Genomic DNA, 16,903 nt, shown 5'->3' on the forward strand with positions numbered 1-16,903 from the left:
TAACAAAAATGAATAGATACAAAATATTCAACCTTTAAAAAACAGGTCTTTCCCAACCCTACAGTAAAGTCAACCTCTTTAAATGTTCTCCAGCAAAGAATGGTCAAGTTTAATTCGCCTCTAGAAAAGGAGAGCGGCCAGGAGACAAGGTAGCGAACTACCTGTGTATGTTTCCAAGAGCAAGTAGCAGAGAGTGGCAGAGCCCTCAAGCCAAGTGACTCCACATCAAAACGTAAAGGCTTCACTGCACTCTAACAAAAAACCTCAGGGACACTTTCCAAGGTACTCAATGAATATCACTGACCCCAAACAGCATTACACTTGAAAAGTTAATTTTCAAAGGGGAGACAGCAGAAGCAAGAAGAACTACAATTCTGACCCTGTGGAAGGAAAACCACATTTACAGAAAGATAGACAAGATGAAAAGGCAGAGTACTTTGTACCAGATGAAGGAACAAGATAAAACCCCAGAAAAACAACTAAATGAAGTGGAGATAAGCAACCTTCCAGAAAAAGTATTCAGAATAATGATAGTGAAGATGATCCAGGACCTCAGAAAAAGAATGGAGGCAAAGATCAAGAAGATGCAAGAAATGTTTAACAAAGATCTAGAAGAATTAAAGAACAATCAAACAGGGATGAACAGCACAATAACTGAAATGAAAACTACAACAGAAGGAATCAATAGCAGTATAACTGAGGCAGAAGAACGGATAAGTGACCTGGAAGACAGAATGGTAGAATTCACTGCCACGGAACAGAATAAAGAAAAAGAATTAAAAGAAATGCAGAGAGCCTAAGAGACCTCTGGGACAACATTAAATGCAACAACATTCACATTATAGGGGTCCCAGAAGGAGAGGAGAGACACAGAAAGGACCCAAGAAAATATTTGAAGAGATTATGGTCGAACACTTCCCTTACATGGGAAAGGCAATAGCCACCCAAGTCCAGGGAGCACAGAGAGTCCCAGGTAGGATAAATCCAAGAAGAAACATGCCAAGACACATAGTAATCAAATTGGTAAAGATTAAAGACAAAGAAAAATTACTGAAAGCAACAAGGGAAAAATGGCAACATACAACGGAACTCCCATAAAGTTAACAGCTGATTTCTCAGCAGAAACTCTACAAGCCAGAAGGGAGTGGCATGATATATTTACAGTGAAGAAAGGGAAGAACCTACAACCAAGATTACTCTACCCAGCAAGGATCTCATTCAGATTCAACAGAGAAATCAAAAGCTTTACAGACAAGCAAAAGCTAAGAGAATTCAGCACCACCAAACCAGCTCTACAACACATACTAAAGGAACTTCTCTAAGTGGGAAAAACAAGAGAAGAAAAGGACCTACAAAAAGAAACCCATAACAATTAAGAAAATGGTAATAGGAACATACATATCAATAATTACCTTAAACGTGAATGGATTAAATGCTCCAACCAAAAGACACAGGCTCACTGAAAGGATACAAAAACAAGACCCATATATATGCTGTCTACAGGAGACCCACTTCAGACCTAGGGACACATACAGAATGAAAGTGAGGGGACGGAAAAAGATATTCCATGCAAATGGAAATCAAAAGAAAGCTGGAGTAGCAATAACCATATCAGATAAAATAGACTTTAAAATAAAGAATGTAGCAAGAGACAAGGAAGGACACTACATAATGATCAAGGGATCAATCCAAGTAGAAGATATAATAATTATAAATATATATGCACCCAGCATAGGAGCACCTCAATACATAAGGCAACTGCTAACAGCTCTAAGAGAGGAAATCGACAGTAACACAATAACAGTGGAGGACTTTAACACCTCACTTACACCGATGGACAGGTCACCCAGACAGAAAATTCGTAAGGAAACACAAGCTTTAAATGACACAGTAGACCTGATAAATTTAATTGATAATTATAGGACATTCCATCCAAAAACAGCAGATTACACTTTCTTCTCAAGTGCACATGGAACATCCTCCAGAACAGATCACATCTTGGGTCACAAATCAAACCTCAATAAATGTAAGAAAACTGAAATCATATCAAGCATCTTTTAGAACAACACTATGAGATTAGAAATCAATTACAGGGGGAAAAAAGTAAAAAACACACACACATGGAGGCTAAACAGTATGATACTAAATAACCAAGAGATCACTGAAGAAAGCAAAGAGGAAACCGAAAACTACCGGAGACAAATTACAACGAAAACACGACGATCCAAAACCTATGGGATGCAGCAAAAGCAGTTCTAAGAGGGAAGTATACACCTATACAAGCCTACCTCAAGACACAAGAAACATCTCAAATAAATAATCTAACCTTACACCTAAAGGAACTAGAGGAAGATGAACAAACAAAACCCAAAGTTAGTAGAAGGAAAGAAATCATAAAGATCACAGCAGAAATAAATGAAATAGAAACAAAGAAAACAATAGCAAAGATCAATAAAACTAAAACCTGGTTTTTTTAGAAGATAAACAATATTGATAAACCTTTAGCCAGACTCATCAAGAAAAAGAGGGAGAGGACTCAAATCAGTAAAATGAGACATGAACAAGGAGAAGTTACAACAAACACTGCAGAAATACAAAGCATCATAAGAGACTACTCCAAGCAACTCTATGCCAAAAAATGGACAACCTGGAAGAAATGGACAAATTCTTAGAAAGGTATAAACTTTCAAGACTGAACCAGGAAGAAATAGAAAATATGAACAGACCAATGACAAGTAATGAAATTGAAACTGTGATTAAAAATCTTCCAACAAACAAAAGTGCAGGACCAGATGATTTCACAGGTGAATTCCATGAAACATTTAGAGAAGAGCTAACACCCATCCTTCTCAAACTCTTCCAAAAAATTTCAGAGGAAGGAATGCTCCCAAACTCATTCTATGAGGCCACCACCACCCTAATACCAAAACCAGACAAAGATACTACAAAAAAATAAAGTTACAGACCAATATCACTGATGAACATCAAAGCAAAAATCCTCAACAAAATACTAACAAACACACTGAAAGATCATACACCATGATCAAGTGGAATCTATCCCAGGGATGCAAGGATTCTTCAATATACACAAATCAATCAATGTGATACACCATATTAAAAAATTGAAGAATAAAAATGATATGATCATCTCAATAGATTCAGAAAAAGCTTTTGACAAAATTCAACACCCATTTATGATAAAAACTCTCCAGAAGGTGGGCACAGAGGGAACCTACCTCAACATAATAAATGCCATATATGACAAACCCATAGCAAACATCATCTTCAATGGTGAAAAACTGAAAGCACTTCCTCTAAGATCAGGAAAAAGATAACGATGTCCACTCTCACCACTATTATTTAATATAGTTTTGGAAGTCCTGGCCACCACAGCAACCAGAGAAGAAAAAGAAATAAAAGGAATCCAAATGGGAAAAGAAGTAAAACTGTCACTGTTTGCAGATGACATGATACTATACATAGAGAATACTAAAGATGCCACCAGAAAACTACTATAGCTAACCAATGAATTTGGTAAACTTGCAGGATACAAAATTAATGCACAGAAATCTCTTGCATTCCTATACACTAACAAGGAAAGATCAGAAAGAGAAATTAGGGAAACAATCCCATTCACCATTGCAACAAAAAGAATAAAATACCTAGGAATAAACCTACTAAAGGAGGTAAAAGACCTGTACTCAGAAAACTATAAGACACTGATGAAATAAATCAAAGATGACACAAACAGATGGAGAGATATACCATGTTCTTGGATTGGAAGAATCAATATTGTGAAAATGACTATACTACCCAAAGCAATCTACAGTTTCAATGCAATCCCTATCAACTTACCAGTGGCATTTTTTACAAAACTAGAACAAAAAATCTTAAAATTTGTTTGGAGACACAAAAGATCCCGAATAGCCAAAGCAGTCTTGAAGGAAAAAAATGGAGCTGGAGGAGTCATACTCCCTGACTTCACTATACTACCAAGCTACAGTAATCAAGAGAATATGGTACTGGCAGAAAAACAGAAATATAGTTCAGTGGAACAGGATAGAAAGCCCAGAGATAAACCTACACACCTACGGTCAACTAATCTATGACAAAGGAGGCAAGGATACATAATGGAGAAAAGACAGTCTCTTCAAGAAGTGGTGCTGGGAAAACTGGACAGCTGCATGTAAAAGAATGAAATTAGAACATTCCCTAACACCATACACAAAAATAAACTCAAAATGGATTAAAGACCTAAATGTAAGACCGGACACTATAAAACTCTTAGAGGAAACCATAGGAAGAACACTCTCTGACATAAATCACAGCAAGATCTTTTTTGATCTACTTCCTAGAGTAATGGAAATAAAAACAAAAATAAACAAATGGGACCTAATGAAACTTAAAAGCTTTTGCACAGCAAAGGAAACTACAAACAAGGTGAAAAGACAAACCTCAGAATGGGAGAAAATATTTGCAAATGAAGCAATGGACAAAGGATTAACCTCCAAAATATATAAACAGCTCATGCAGCTCAATATTAAAAAAACAAACAACCCAATCAAAAAATGGGCAGAAGACCTAAATAGACAGTTCTCCAAAGAAGACATACAGACAGCCAAGAAGCACATGAAAAGCTGCTCAACATCACTAATTATTAGAGAAATGCAAATCAAAACTACAATGAGGTATCACCTCACACCAGTTAGAAAGGGCATCATCAGAAAATCTACAAACAACAAATGCTGGAGAGGGTGTGGAGAAAAGGGGACCCTCTTGCACTGTTGGTGGGAATGTAAATTGATACAGCCACTATGGAGAACAGTATGGAGGTTTCTTAAAATTAACTAAAAATAGAATTACCATATGACCCAGTAATTCCACTACTGGGCATATACCCAGAGAAAACCATAATTCAAAAAGACACATGCACCACAGTGTTCATTGCAGCACTATTTACGATTGCCAGGTCACGGAAGCAACCTAAATGCCCATCGACAGACGAATGGATAAAGAAGATGTGGTACATATATACAATGGAATATTATTCATCCATAAAAAGGAACAAAATTGGGTCATTTGTAGAGACGTGGGTGGATCTAGAGACTGTCATACAGAGTGAAGTAAGTCAGAAAAACAAATATCATATATTAACGCATATATGTGGAACGTAGAAAAATGGTACAGATGAACCAGTTTGCAGGGCAGAAATTGAGACACAGATGTAGAGAACAAACGTATGGAAACCAAGGGGATAATGGCAGGGGTGGTGGTTGTGGTGGGATGAATTGGGAGATTGGGATTGACATATATACACCAATATGTATTAAATAGATAAGCAATACGAACCTGCTGTATAAAAAGATAAATTAAATGAAATTCAAAACTTTAAAAAAAATGTTAATTTTCAAAATCTTACTTTACTCTTTTCAGTTTCACTTTGTCTTAGCTTATTTTTCACTACTCCCTCATTCTCCTCTGCTTTAGCTTCTTGTTTCTTCAATGCCTAGAAAGAAAGACATGGGAAAATCAGTATTATTCCAAAATACATATAAAACTGAAAGATATTACTAGGATCTATTAAGAAAAGGCTGAGGAAGATGATTATGAATTGTACAAAATATACACAGGAATTACAACCTGCTCATTCACTGAAGTCATAAGATCACTTCATTGGGGCTCAAATATAAACAACTTCCCGATCTACCTAATCAAGTTCCACTTAGTTTCACTTTTTCCCATCTTTAGGAATTTTGTAACACATTTAGAGAGCTTAGACAGCTAACAGTTTTCTTGGAAACAAACAAATTTTACCTGCCGAAATAATAGTATTTAAAAGTTATATTATCAGCTCAACAATTTTGACATAATACCTAAAACCAGTTCACTAGTTTTTCAAATTCTGAAAAAATATCAAGGTAGAAACATGCTTGTTGCATCATTATCACATACATGACATTTTATCACAACATATAACTTGCTCTTCAACCATACTTTCACAAAGAGCAAAGAAAAGCATTCTTTTCTACATTTTTCTCTCTTTAATAAATTGGAAAAAAAGGAACTTTAAGATAATACAAATTTCAAAAGTTAACCACATAAGTGTTTGTTTCTATGTTAAAACAAAATTAAACTTAAGGAAAAAAATTTATATTAAGAGCAATCTTTCATAACATCTAAAAGACATTCCATTTGTTTAAAAAAAAATTCGACACTTAGCATTTAGACTTAAAAAGGTGTAAGTGTAGAGGCCATCTAAGTTGAGAAAAGCCAAATTTCCAGAAGTCTTTTCCAACAAGTTCTATGATGCTCAATAGAAAAACTATTTTTAGGCAAACAGCAAAACATGTTAAAACTGTTTTGATGCTAGTATAATCAATCATATTCCAATTTCATTAACTCACATATCCAGCATGTATCTCCAAAGTGCATATATATGCATATATAAAATAACAATGTCCCCCCTACCCATGAGATTACAGCTCCCTCTGCATGGCTCCTGCTCTCACTAATAAAAAACAATTGAGTAAAAACGCAGAGAGACACCATCAAATAAAAATAATTTTGATTTGAGTATAAATAATATAGTGTTTACTATGTCCGGGCATTCTTCTTCTTCTTACATATATTAAATAAACACATTACATATATTGAATATATACATTTAATCTTTATGATGGTTCCATGAGTTATTATTAAGTCCTTTTTTTTTTTTTTTTTTTTTTTGCGGTACGCGGGTCTCTCACTGTTGTGGCCTCTCCCGTTGCGGAGCACAGGCTCCGGACGCGCAGGCTCAGTGGCCATGGCTCACGGGCCTAGCCATTCCACGGCATGTGGGATCTTCCCAGACCAGGGCACGAACCCGTGTCCCCTGCATCGGCAGGTGTACTCTCAACCACTGCGCCACCAGGGAAGCCCATTAAGTCCATTTTATTAAGAGGGAAGTTGGGGCTACAAGGAGTTGAATAACTTGCCCAAGGTCATTCACCAAGCTCGTGACAGAGTCAGGACATAGACTCAGGCTGTGTGCCTCTAAACCATTGAATGGCACTGCCTCTCCACGTTGAAACAATATCAAGCTTATACGGTGGATATGAAGACTAAATAATTTTATACTTATAAAGCATTAAAATATACAATAAAAGACAACTATTATGATTACTAAATTGTTAACAATTGATAAAGTATTACAAAACATAATGCTTTTCAGGTAGGTAGCTATCAAATGATTTTGATGTTTATTATTTGTTCTTTACTGTAGCCTAAGTGGAATTTGTAATAATATTTACTTAAGTATGTATAATCTATTCAGTTTTGGCTGGTGGGATGTGTTTATAAATTTTTCCTGAACGAAATTATCCTAGAAACTTGAAAATTACTGCTGGCATCTTCATTTTTTCCATGCTTCCTCGGTCTAACTCCACCTAATATGTGTGTGTGTGTGTTTCTGTGACAGAGAGGGAGAGGAAGAGGGAGAGGGAAGGAGGGAGAAATATGTTTTAAAAAGATATGAATTGTTGCTATACTTTTCATCAATTCATTTTACAATATTTGAACTATCTTATTCCTCAACATCATCATTCAACCTAGCCCCATCACCTGTTTTTCTTTAATGAGTTAAACTTAACTGGTTATCTTTTCAATATTTTTTTTCCAGTTATGTACACACCTTTTATTGCCAAGTATATTTTTCATATCAAATATATATTTGCAGGTTCTCTAAAACTTAATCTAGTGCTAGTCTAGAAGTAAGTTACTGTAGAAAGCATGCTGCTGTTTTTTAAACAAACAAAATACTATTTTGTCAAGGTTCATGGATTCAGTCAATATTTTTTCATTGAACTAAAAACCAGCCTGGGTTTTTCCACAGAGAGGAGATTATGAGGAAGACTTCCTCATGCAGTTGATAAGTTTCATCAAACTGTAAATAGTCAGCCTCCCATTCTGGATTCAAACTCCTGGGCAGAAGCCACTCCAAATGAGTATGCAGTGAAGGCTCACCCAAACCCGGTGACATCACTTAAGGCCATAAGCAACTTCAAACAAGATGGGCTTGTCCCAAATATAAGAGCCATTCACTTCCAAAGCCAAATTCAAAATCTACCTTGGAAGACTCTGCAACCTTCAAACAGTAGCTGCTAAGATCCTTCCAGTGTGATTCTGTACATCTCTTCATGTTCCAAGTTGTTTCCACCTGTGTCCTCTGCTTACTGAGGTACGAGAAACAGAAGGAATCACCTGCTAAGCTTTTAAAACTTGACTTAACTGCATGCTGCAACTCTAGGAGTTTAACTTACTAAGAATTTAAACCCCAAAAATTCTCCAGTGAAGAAATTTTTCCATTTTACTAACTGGAATTAATCCATTTCTGTCCCTTTCTCATGAGTTCCAAAACTTACATTTTAAAAATCCTATTACATTTTACATCAAAAAAACAAGAAAGACATATTAACATTTCCCAAGTGTTTACATACTTTATTTTGATTAAGTCTATTAAAATGTGCTTAATTCATTTATATGCTTATTTTTACTTAGATAGACATACAAATAATTGTTGTTTATCTAGAGGTTTACATTTCCAAAGAGTAATATAAAAGATTTGGTGTCACTAAGGTGTAAGCTTCAGAAGGCCAGGGACCTCATCTGTCATGATCATATTTTAACTCTAACACAATACTTGACACATTTTAGGTGGTAAACATATGTTATCGAATGGATGAATAAATATCCCTTTATAATTCCTAAATAACAACTTCACTTTGCAATTGGCCAATTCTGTTCATCACATATATGAAAGTTTTCCAGATTTCTCTCATCTTTCTTAACCACCATATTTTCTCAAGCACCAAGTTGCCTTTCTTTCTGTAAAAACAATTATTACGGTGTAGTGATGTTGGAAAATAAATATTTACTTGGGGGTTTAAGTCAAAGAGTTAATAATCCTTTCCTGTTTTCAAAGTCATCATTTTAGTCTTTTCCTTAGAAAAAAATACTCTGAATAGGTTTAAGTTTTTTTATTTTTTAAATAATTCAGATTTACAGAACAGTTGTAAAGACAGCTCAGAGTTCCCATATACTTTTCACTTAGCTTCCCCTAAAAGTAACATCTTCCATAACCAAGGTAAGTTTATTGAAACTAAGATGTTAACACTGTTACAAAACCAAAAGCTACAGACTTTACTCAACTATCAAATGTTCTTTTTTGTTCCAAGATACTTCAGAGCAGCTTGTCTCTTTAGTCTCCTCCAATCTGGGAAAGTTTTTCAATCTTTCCTTGCTTTTATGATTTCAACATTTTCGAAAATATTTCAGGTATCTTCAAGTCAGGTATTTTGTAGACTGTCCCTCAATTTGGGTTTTTCTGATGTCTTCTCATGATTAGACAAAGCTCAGAAATTTGGGAAAAGAATACCATAGAGGTAAGCCGTTCTCAATGCATCACACTGGTGGGTATGTGATATCAACATGACTCAGGACTAGTGATGTTAACCTTGATAGCTTGATTACGGTAGTGTGGTGTCTGCCAAATCTTCCTGCCATAAAGTTAGTATTCTTTCCTTTCCAGACTCTGTTAGAAGCAAGTCATTAAGTCCAGCCCACACTCAAAGGGAGAAGAATTAAGTTCTACCTCCCAGAGGGAGAATATCAAAGAATATGTAGAACTATGTTAAAATCACTAAAGTAATGAACAAATATTTTGGTAGATAATTTGAGGCTATGCAAGTATCCTTAAAGTTTTACCCACCAATTTTAGCTCAAAATCAGACCAACTATAACATTATCAGTACTTTTTTGGCCTACAAGCTTTTCCCCCATCAAACCTTATGCCTAATGCAACCCAGATTCCTAGTAAGTTAACTCATAGCCCAGTGCTCACCACTAAGTAGAACGCTGAACCCCTTTGCAGTCACCTCCAGATAACCTACTTACACCAAAAACATTAATGAGTGATACAGAATTTACATAAGACCGTATCGGTGGATGGAGTACACTCATCAAGTCTCTATATAATCCTAACTCTCCTGGGCTACTCCACTAACCAGGAATTCTCCTTCCCCCTTGTTTCCCTACATCTTCTTCAGCTTCACTGTTCATTTTCTTTGCAGCTTCTGGGCCTTCCCAACAGGCTTCTAAATCTCCCTCCCCGACTTACGCCGAGCAGTGTGCCTCTATTCCAGTTCTCAATTTTTTTTTTTTTTTTTTTGGCGGTACGCGGGCCTCTCGCTGTTGTGGCCTCTCCCATTACGGAGCACAGGCTCCGGATGTGCAGGCTCAGCGGCCGTGGCTCACGGGCCCAGCCGCTCCACGGCACAGGGAAGCCCCAGTTCTCAATTTTGAATGCCGACACTGATTACCATGCCCAGTACCCCATTTTCCTCACCACACAAAGAAAAGACCTGTTACCAGGATCCATTCCCCTTAAAGGGCGGTTGAGAAATAATTATTTTCTTTCTCATACTAATAGATATTTAATCTTCATTTCTTATAATTAGTATAAATATTAGTAATTTTACTTGATGTGAAAGGAATAAAAATCAACAAGCTGAACTTTAATCAAACTGTGTTTTCTAGTACATGGAATTATGCCCTATAAAAACATAGTTCTTCTGAAAGTCAACTATTTTTTTTTTAATTTGAATTTCCACGTATGAGCTGTTGAATAAAAGAACCTCTAATTCTCTTGGATATCTAAGATTTTGCGATAAAATTTCCTTTCCTCTGAACTTTCCACCTTGTACATCTGACCAGTTATTTATAATATCACTTTTCCAAAATAATATATGTCTCTACTGTAGCTAATACTCTAAGGATATGTAAGTCTTGGAAAATTGAGGCAATGAGAACTTAAATTCTATTGTTTTCAGCACAGGAACAGAAGTCAGGTACTGAGGAGCAACCCAAAGCAAATTACTATATTTCCACCTTATCATTTAGAAAAGTCAAACTTTAAACAACCTATAACACACCTATTAACTTTTTTTTTTTTTTTTGCGGTACGCGGGCCTCTCACTGCTGTGGCCTCTGCCATTGTGGAGCACAGGCACCGGACGCGCAGGCTCAGCGGCCACGGCTCATGGGCCCAGCTGCTCCGCGGCATGCGGGATCTTTCCGGACCGGGGCACAAACCCGTGTCCCCTGCCTCGGCAGGCTGACTCTCAACCACTGTGCCACCAGGGAAGCCCACACCTATTAACTTTAAACCTACCTATACAACATAAACCAGTAAACAACACACAAGCAATATTCTAGCCCAGAACACTGAACCCATTTTCTATATTATCTAGTTTAAAATGAAAGACAAAGAAAGAAAATCTAACTCTTAAGACCTAGTAAATATAATGCACTTTAAATTTCGGAAACACAGATAACAGTCAATGAGAAATAGTTTTAAAATTAACTAAATCAAAATTACAAGTCATTTCTTCAAATCTTATAACAAACTTTAACTCATTTACTACCTTTTTTAAGTGTGTAAGGCTGCACTGGATTTCTTTTCCATTTGACTTAGATCAAACAATTTAGAATTATATTAAAACTGACCCAGTAAAAGCAGCTATAAAAAGAGGAAAAAAATCACATGCCAATGAATTTCTATTACTATGTTATTTTGCCCTTTAAAGCTTGTTTTTTTCTTAAAAGCAGTTCAGCTATAAAGCTATCATGTGCCCTGCTCCCGGATTCAGATTGTCTTTTACACATTTAAGATCACAGCAACAACACTGAACCTTAATAGAGGGTCCCTGGAGCACATTTAAATTTCTAATAACAACAATTTTTCTTCTTTTCCTTAAGTGTGCCTATTTCCATTAAAAAGACTAACATATTGAGTATTGTACTACTGCAGTTCTTTAGAGGTAGATGATTTGGAATTCTCACAAATATAATAAAAAAAATACAGCCTTTCCTTTTAAAGAGTAGGGGAAAGGAGAAAAAGAAAATGTTTGTAGACCTCTCATCTGACCATAAAAACTGCCACAACTTTGACAACAGGCATGTTTATCAAGAGGCTCTAAAAAATAACACACTCAAAAATGTAGAACAAATAGGGAATTAAAGGCCCTTTGTCTACTTTAAATGGACCAGCAAGCTTGGGTAAGAATGATGGAACTGGAATGAAATAAAGGTCACATGTTAACACCCACACAGGCCACTGAAATTTCCAAAACAAACAAAAAAAATTATGAACATAAGCTATCCTGTCTTATCCTAATCACTCAGCAGCACTACAATTGCATGCCTTTGGTCACAAGGGCAAGAATATGTAGATGATTCACTGGTAAACCAACAGGACTATAGAAAAACAAGTCTGTGCTCATATTGAACAATAGGTCTGTAATATTATATTAAAGGTACAAACTTTTAAGTCATATTGTTCCCGTAACAATAAAGAATGAAACAGTCATGTTACTGAGAATTATAAAATAGTTGCTCTTAATATATATATGTATATACATATATATATATATTATTTTTTTAAAGACTATTTTTTTAGAGCAGTTTTAAGTTCACAGCAAAATTGAGAGGAAGGTACAGACAGTTCCCATATACACTCAGCCCACACACATGCATAATCTCCCCCACTATCAACATCCTCCAACAAAACCTCCACCTTTGTTACAAGTGATGAACCTAAATTGATGCATCATAATCACCCAAAGTCCATGGTTTACACAGGGTTCACTCTTGCTGTTGAACATTCTATGGGTTGGTCAAATGTGTAATGACATGTATTCATCATTATAGGATCATACAGAGTATTTTCACTGTCCTAAAAATCCTCTGTGCTCCACCTATTCACCTCTCCCCTTCCTACCCCATCTCCTGGTAACCAATGATGTTTTTACTATCTCCATTTTTTTTTTTCCAGAATGTCATGCAGTCGAAATCCTACAGTATGTGATCTTTTCAAATTAGCTCCTTTCACTTAGTAATATGCCTTTAAGCTTCCTCTATGTCTTTTCATGACTTCACAGTCATCTAGTTTACAATCATTCTTCATGTAGGTACAAAATAAAAATCAGCAAATATTTTAAGCTTCACAATATAGTGATATTCTGATCCAAATTAGACCACATAAGCTATAAACTGAAGTTATAAGTTGTCTATGTTTATGTATTTTAAAAACTTAAATAGCCTTAAGGACATGTTATATTTCAAATCAAGGAAAAACATTACTAAGTACTCAGTATGTATAAAACACTGTAATTGGAACCTGACTTAACTGGAATTTTTTTTTAATATAAAAATCTGGTGTCCATTTCCAAAATTCTCTTCTGTAAACCTAAATCACAGCTCCAAAACCAAACATCAATAGAAAAATACGCATTTTGAAAAGGAATATATACACATAATACAGCAGGATTTTATTGCTCATAACTAATACTACTCATTTAAATTAACATAGATTTTATTTCTGTCAAGTTCTGTGAATTTCTAAATTTTGTTTTTTCCTAAATCAAGTTAGAGATTCCTCCCACATGAAAACTAGCTAAAGTCATGGAAAATTTTAGCCTTTAAGTTCATCCAGTTGGGGATCATCTGTGCCAACAAAAACCAAAACAAAACAAAACAAAAAATTAAGTTTCTTTTCAAGGCAGAAAACAATACATTCATATTCTAAATCCCTGAACCAATATCTCAGAAATAGCTAAATGATTGTTACTTAAATTATTCAAAGAAATTTATTTTTCAGGCAATACCAAGGAACAAAAATTCCATACCAACATCTACGATTTTAAAACACTTTAATAAGTGAAAGTAGAACTGCGTGACAGAAGTCAGAAGAGAATCCAATATTGATCATCACCATTATGACACCATACAGATTTTGGGGATATCAAAGGGAGAGATTCTAAAGACTTGCTGCCAGGTGAACTATGTGTATTTTCCAGATGGAAGTGGTAAGCACATAGTGAGTAGAGTCACAAGTTGCAACCATCCTTGTTTTGCAAAGAGTAGAGTAATATCAGGTATCATGTGGTTAAGTAAGATTTATCAGTAGTTAAGTACATTGGTATTACTTCTGATGGTAAGTGTAATCCTAAATAATGTTCTTTAAAGATACCTGAGGTTTTGAAACATAAAACTCAAAGCTTCTCTTTGAGAATGGCCTAGATGTCTTTTTCTTTTTTTTTTTTTCTCCTTCTTCTTATGATAAGGTGATCATTATTTCAGGAATCCAAAAAGCTTTATAGTAATTATTGTGGTAGAACAGATGAGCACATATTACTGACCTATTTTCCCTGATAAATAAATAAATTCACTGGTTCCACTACGTCCATATTTATGGAGTCTGTGACTGGTTAGGGTACCCTGTGCCAATGAAGCCAGCCAAGGCCATGGGTTCAATCACCACGAGAACCAATTCCCTTTGCTCTCTTCCATGGCCATAGCCTTTACCCTAAACCTTAGCCAAAGGCCACATGGAAGACTAAGCAGGCCAGAGACCATGGATGAATCAGCGAAAATCCATTACCATGACTATAAAAATAATGCAAAAGTAAAACCCCTATTGACTAGTGTCAGGATTTCGTTCTTCAAACGTTATTAAATTTGCCAATCTGCAAAACAAAACCTTAATTATTGCCTACAAAGTTGGTATGCTGAAAAGACATATAAGTCCTTTGACTTCTTTAATTCAAAAGCAACAATGGTAATGAGTATTATTCTCCTAAATGCCATTGCTTTTACTGGAATGGATTGTATTTTTATGCAATCTTTTACTTAATAAAAATCTTGCAAGTAAAGTTAAATGTGAGCCCAACAAGTACACTTTCCAGGATTTCCTTCAAAATCAAAAAGCAACCACTCTTAGTGGAGGGTCTGTTTTTATCTGAGTAGTTTCCTCTCAAAAAAGAGACTCATAGTTTTATTAGAAATCCCAGAGCAATATGATACTTCATTTGACTTTCTAAATGCAGGACCACGGAGTTAGAATTGTTGACAAACAGAAGATCATAGATAATTATGGAAATTTAATTTAGAATTTCTCAAGTTTTATATGTATTTGAGCAGAATGTCCTGTAAATATACAACATCTTTCATTGTTCAGAGTTAGAGGGTATTATTTTACGCCTTTGGATTTTGGGGGAGAGGGGGTTGTTTCTTTTGCTTTTTTCTAATCAAAATAAAACAGTACCAAATCTATGAATAAGCCTATTTGTAGCAAAGTCATCTTTGTTTGCACAATATTACTATGCACTCAGTAGTTACCCAATAAATATTAATTGATAATGACGGAAATAGGGCTTTATAAACAGATGGTCTAGGATAAATTTGCTGAAAACATAGATAGAAACATTCCACTCTTCAAGAAAAGCATAAAGTAGAAATTAAACAAGTCCTGCACTCAGAAAATCTCAGTCTATTGTCAGACAGCTGTTCAGTCAACAAGAGCACAAACATTTTTCATCATCATCATAGCATTAACAAAATTAAATGTCTATTTTCATACAGTCCCTACACAAAGGGACTCACACAGACTCATGCTAGCCTTATTTGTTATAATTTACAATGACAATATTGGCAAGAAAAAATATGCACACATAGGAAAAGAAATGTGATTAAACAATACTTTGAGATCTAATCATATGTAGTATGAACACAAAATATGTGTCAGATTTAAATGCAACTCACAGAAGCAATGTGAGTATTTATCTATAATGTAAATCTCAACTATTTCCAATGAGAATTCAAGATGCTTTATAAGAACTCCTATGCATATGCTGAAAGAACAGGTGAAACAAAAAATGAGTCGGAGACCATAATGGCCCTAATAGAATAAGTAGTAACTCTTCGAGAACCGAGAGCAAATAAGCAGGAAAAAAAAAAAAGAGAAAAAAAATTGTATGAGGACTAACTTCAATGAGGGTAGGACCAAGGAAACTATAAGCAAAGTGATCAACCCAGAAAGACACCCTGAAAAATGCACACTATTCGAAAACACTTGAATAATAAGAAAATGTAAGTTAGTATACATGGGAGAATTTTGGAGAAAGTTGAAATGGGGAGGTGAAAGAGGATAGAAAGTACATTACAAGCATGTAATGATTAAAAGCCTTAGGTAATTTTTTTTTATAAAGTAAAAAGCCTAACAAGACATGACATGAGTGTTAATTATATAAAAATGAGACTATAAGAATTTCAGGACAACTTACATACACACATCCTCTCACAGAACTGCACCCTTCAAAGGAATCCAAAGGCCTTAACCAGCAGGCTAACAATTGACATGTTACCTCTTCTCTGATGTGGAATACATTTCTAAATGTTCAGCTTTTGTTTTATCAATATTAAACAGTAACCCCCTGAAAACCAGTATCAAAATGGAACATTCTTTAATCCAGCTAGCTATTATTCTCAATATTTCCCAATACGAAAAAGATAGCATGGCTTGTGGAGACTTGTCCTTAATATCCACAAACCATGCAGGAAGTTTGCACTGTGAATGGAAATTCAAGTACTGGATGAGTACAAGGTTGAAAGAGACAACATCTAAGATCTCTTCCAACTTCTGTAAGAAGTTCAGGGAAAAAAATACTTTCCACACAAAGAATAAAGTGTTTTGTTGTCATCTAAATGATCAAAGCCTAATAAAATAGACTTTATGTTAAATAAGTGGGTGAGCATGTGAGGCAAGGGGGGGGAATCAAGGAAAAGGCTAAGGAAGAAGACTAAAGAACACGATATGTCTGGGACTTGCGCATTTCCAGCTGTGCCAAATAGTGTTCAACCAGCTGTGAAAGACAAATCCCCTAATATCCAGTCATTTGTTTCCATCTACTTCCTTTCTTTCAGCATGTTGACATTAACAGACTTTTCACAACCTTACAGAAAAAAAGTATTTACTCTAACCTTGCAAAGAAAAAAATAATCCACAGGTAACAAACATAAAAGAGAGAAG

General features: G+C 35.3%; 1 protein-coding gene across 2 annotated transcripts in view; it reads right to left on the reverse strand.

Annotated features, from left to right (window-relative positions):
• CEP128 (centrosomal protein 128) overlaps positions 1–16,903 on the reverse strand; it is a 453,164-nt gene that overhangs the window by 342,597 nt on the left and 93,664 nt on the right. For both annotated transcript variants that reach the window (XM_033416425.2, XM_004262299.3), the window contains one exon: positions 5,420–5,506. In XM_033416425.2, the coding sequence (XP_033272316.1) occupies positions 5,420–5,506 (87 nt within the window). The remainder of the gene's footprint in view (positions 1–5,419; positions 5,507–16,903) is intronic.

Source organism: Orcinus orca, chromosome 2 (genome assembly GCF_937001465.1).
Source record: "Orcinus orca chromosome 2, mOrcOrc1.1, whole genome shotgun sequence".
Lineage (NCBI taxonomy): Eukaryota > Metazoa > Chordata > Mammalia > Artiodactyla > Delphinidae > Orcinus > Orcinus orca.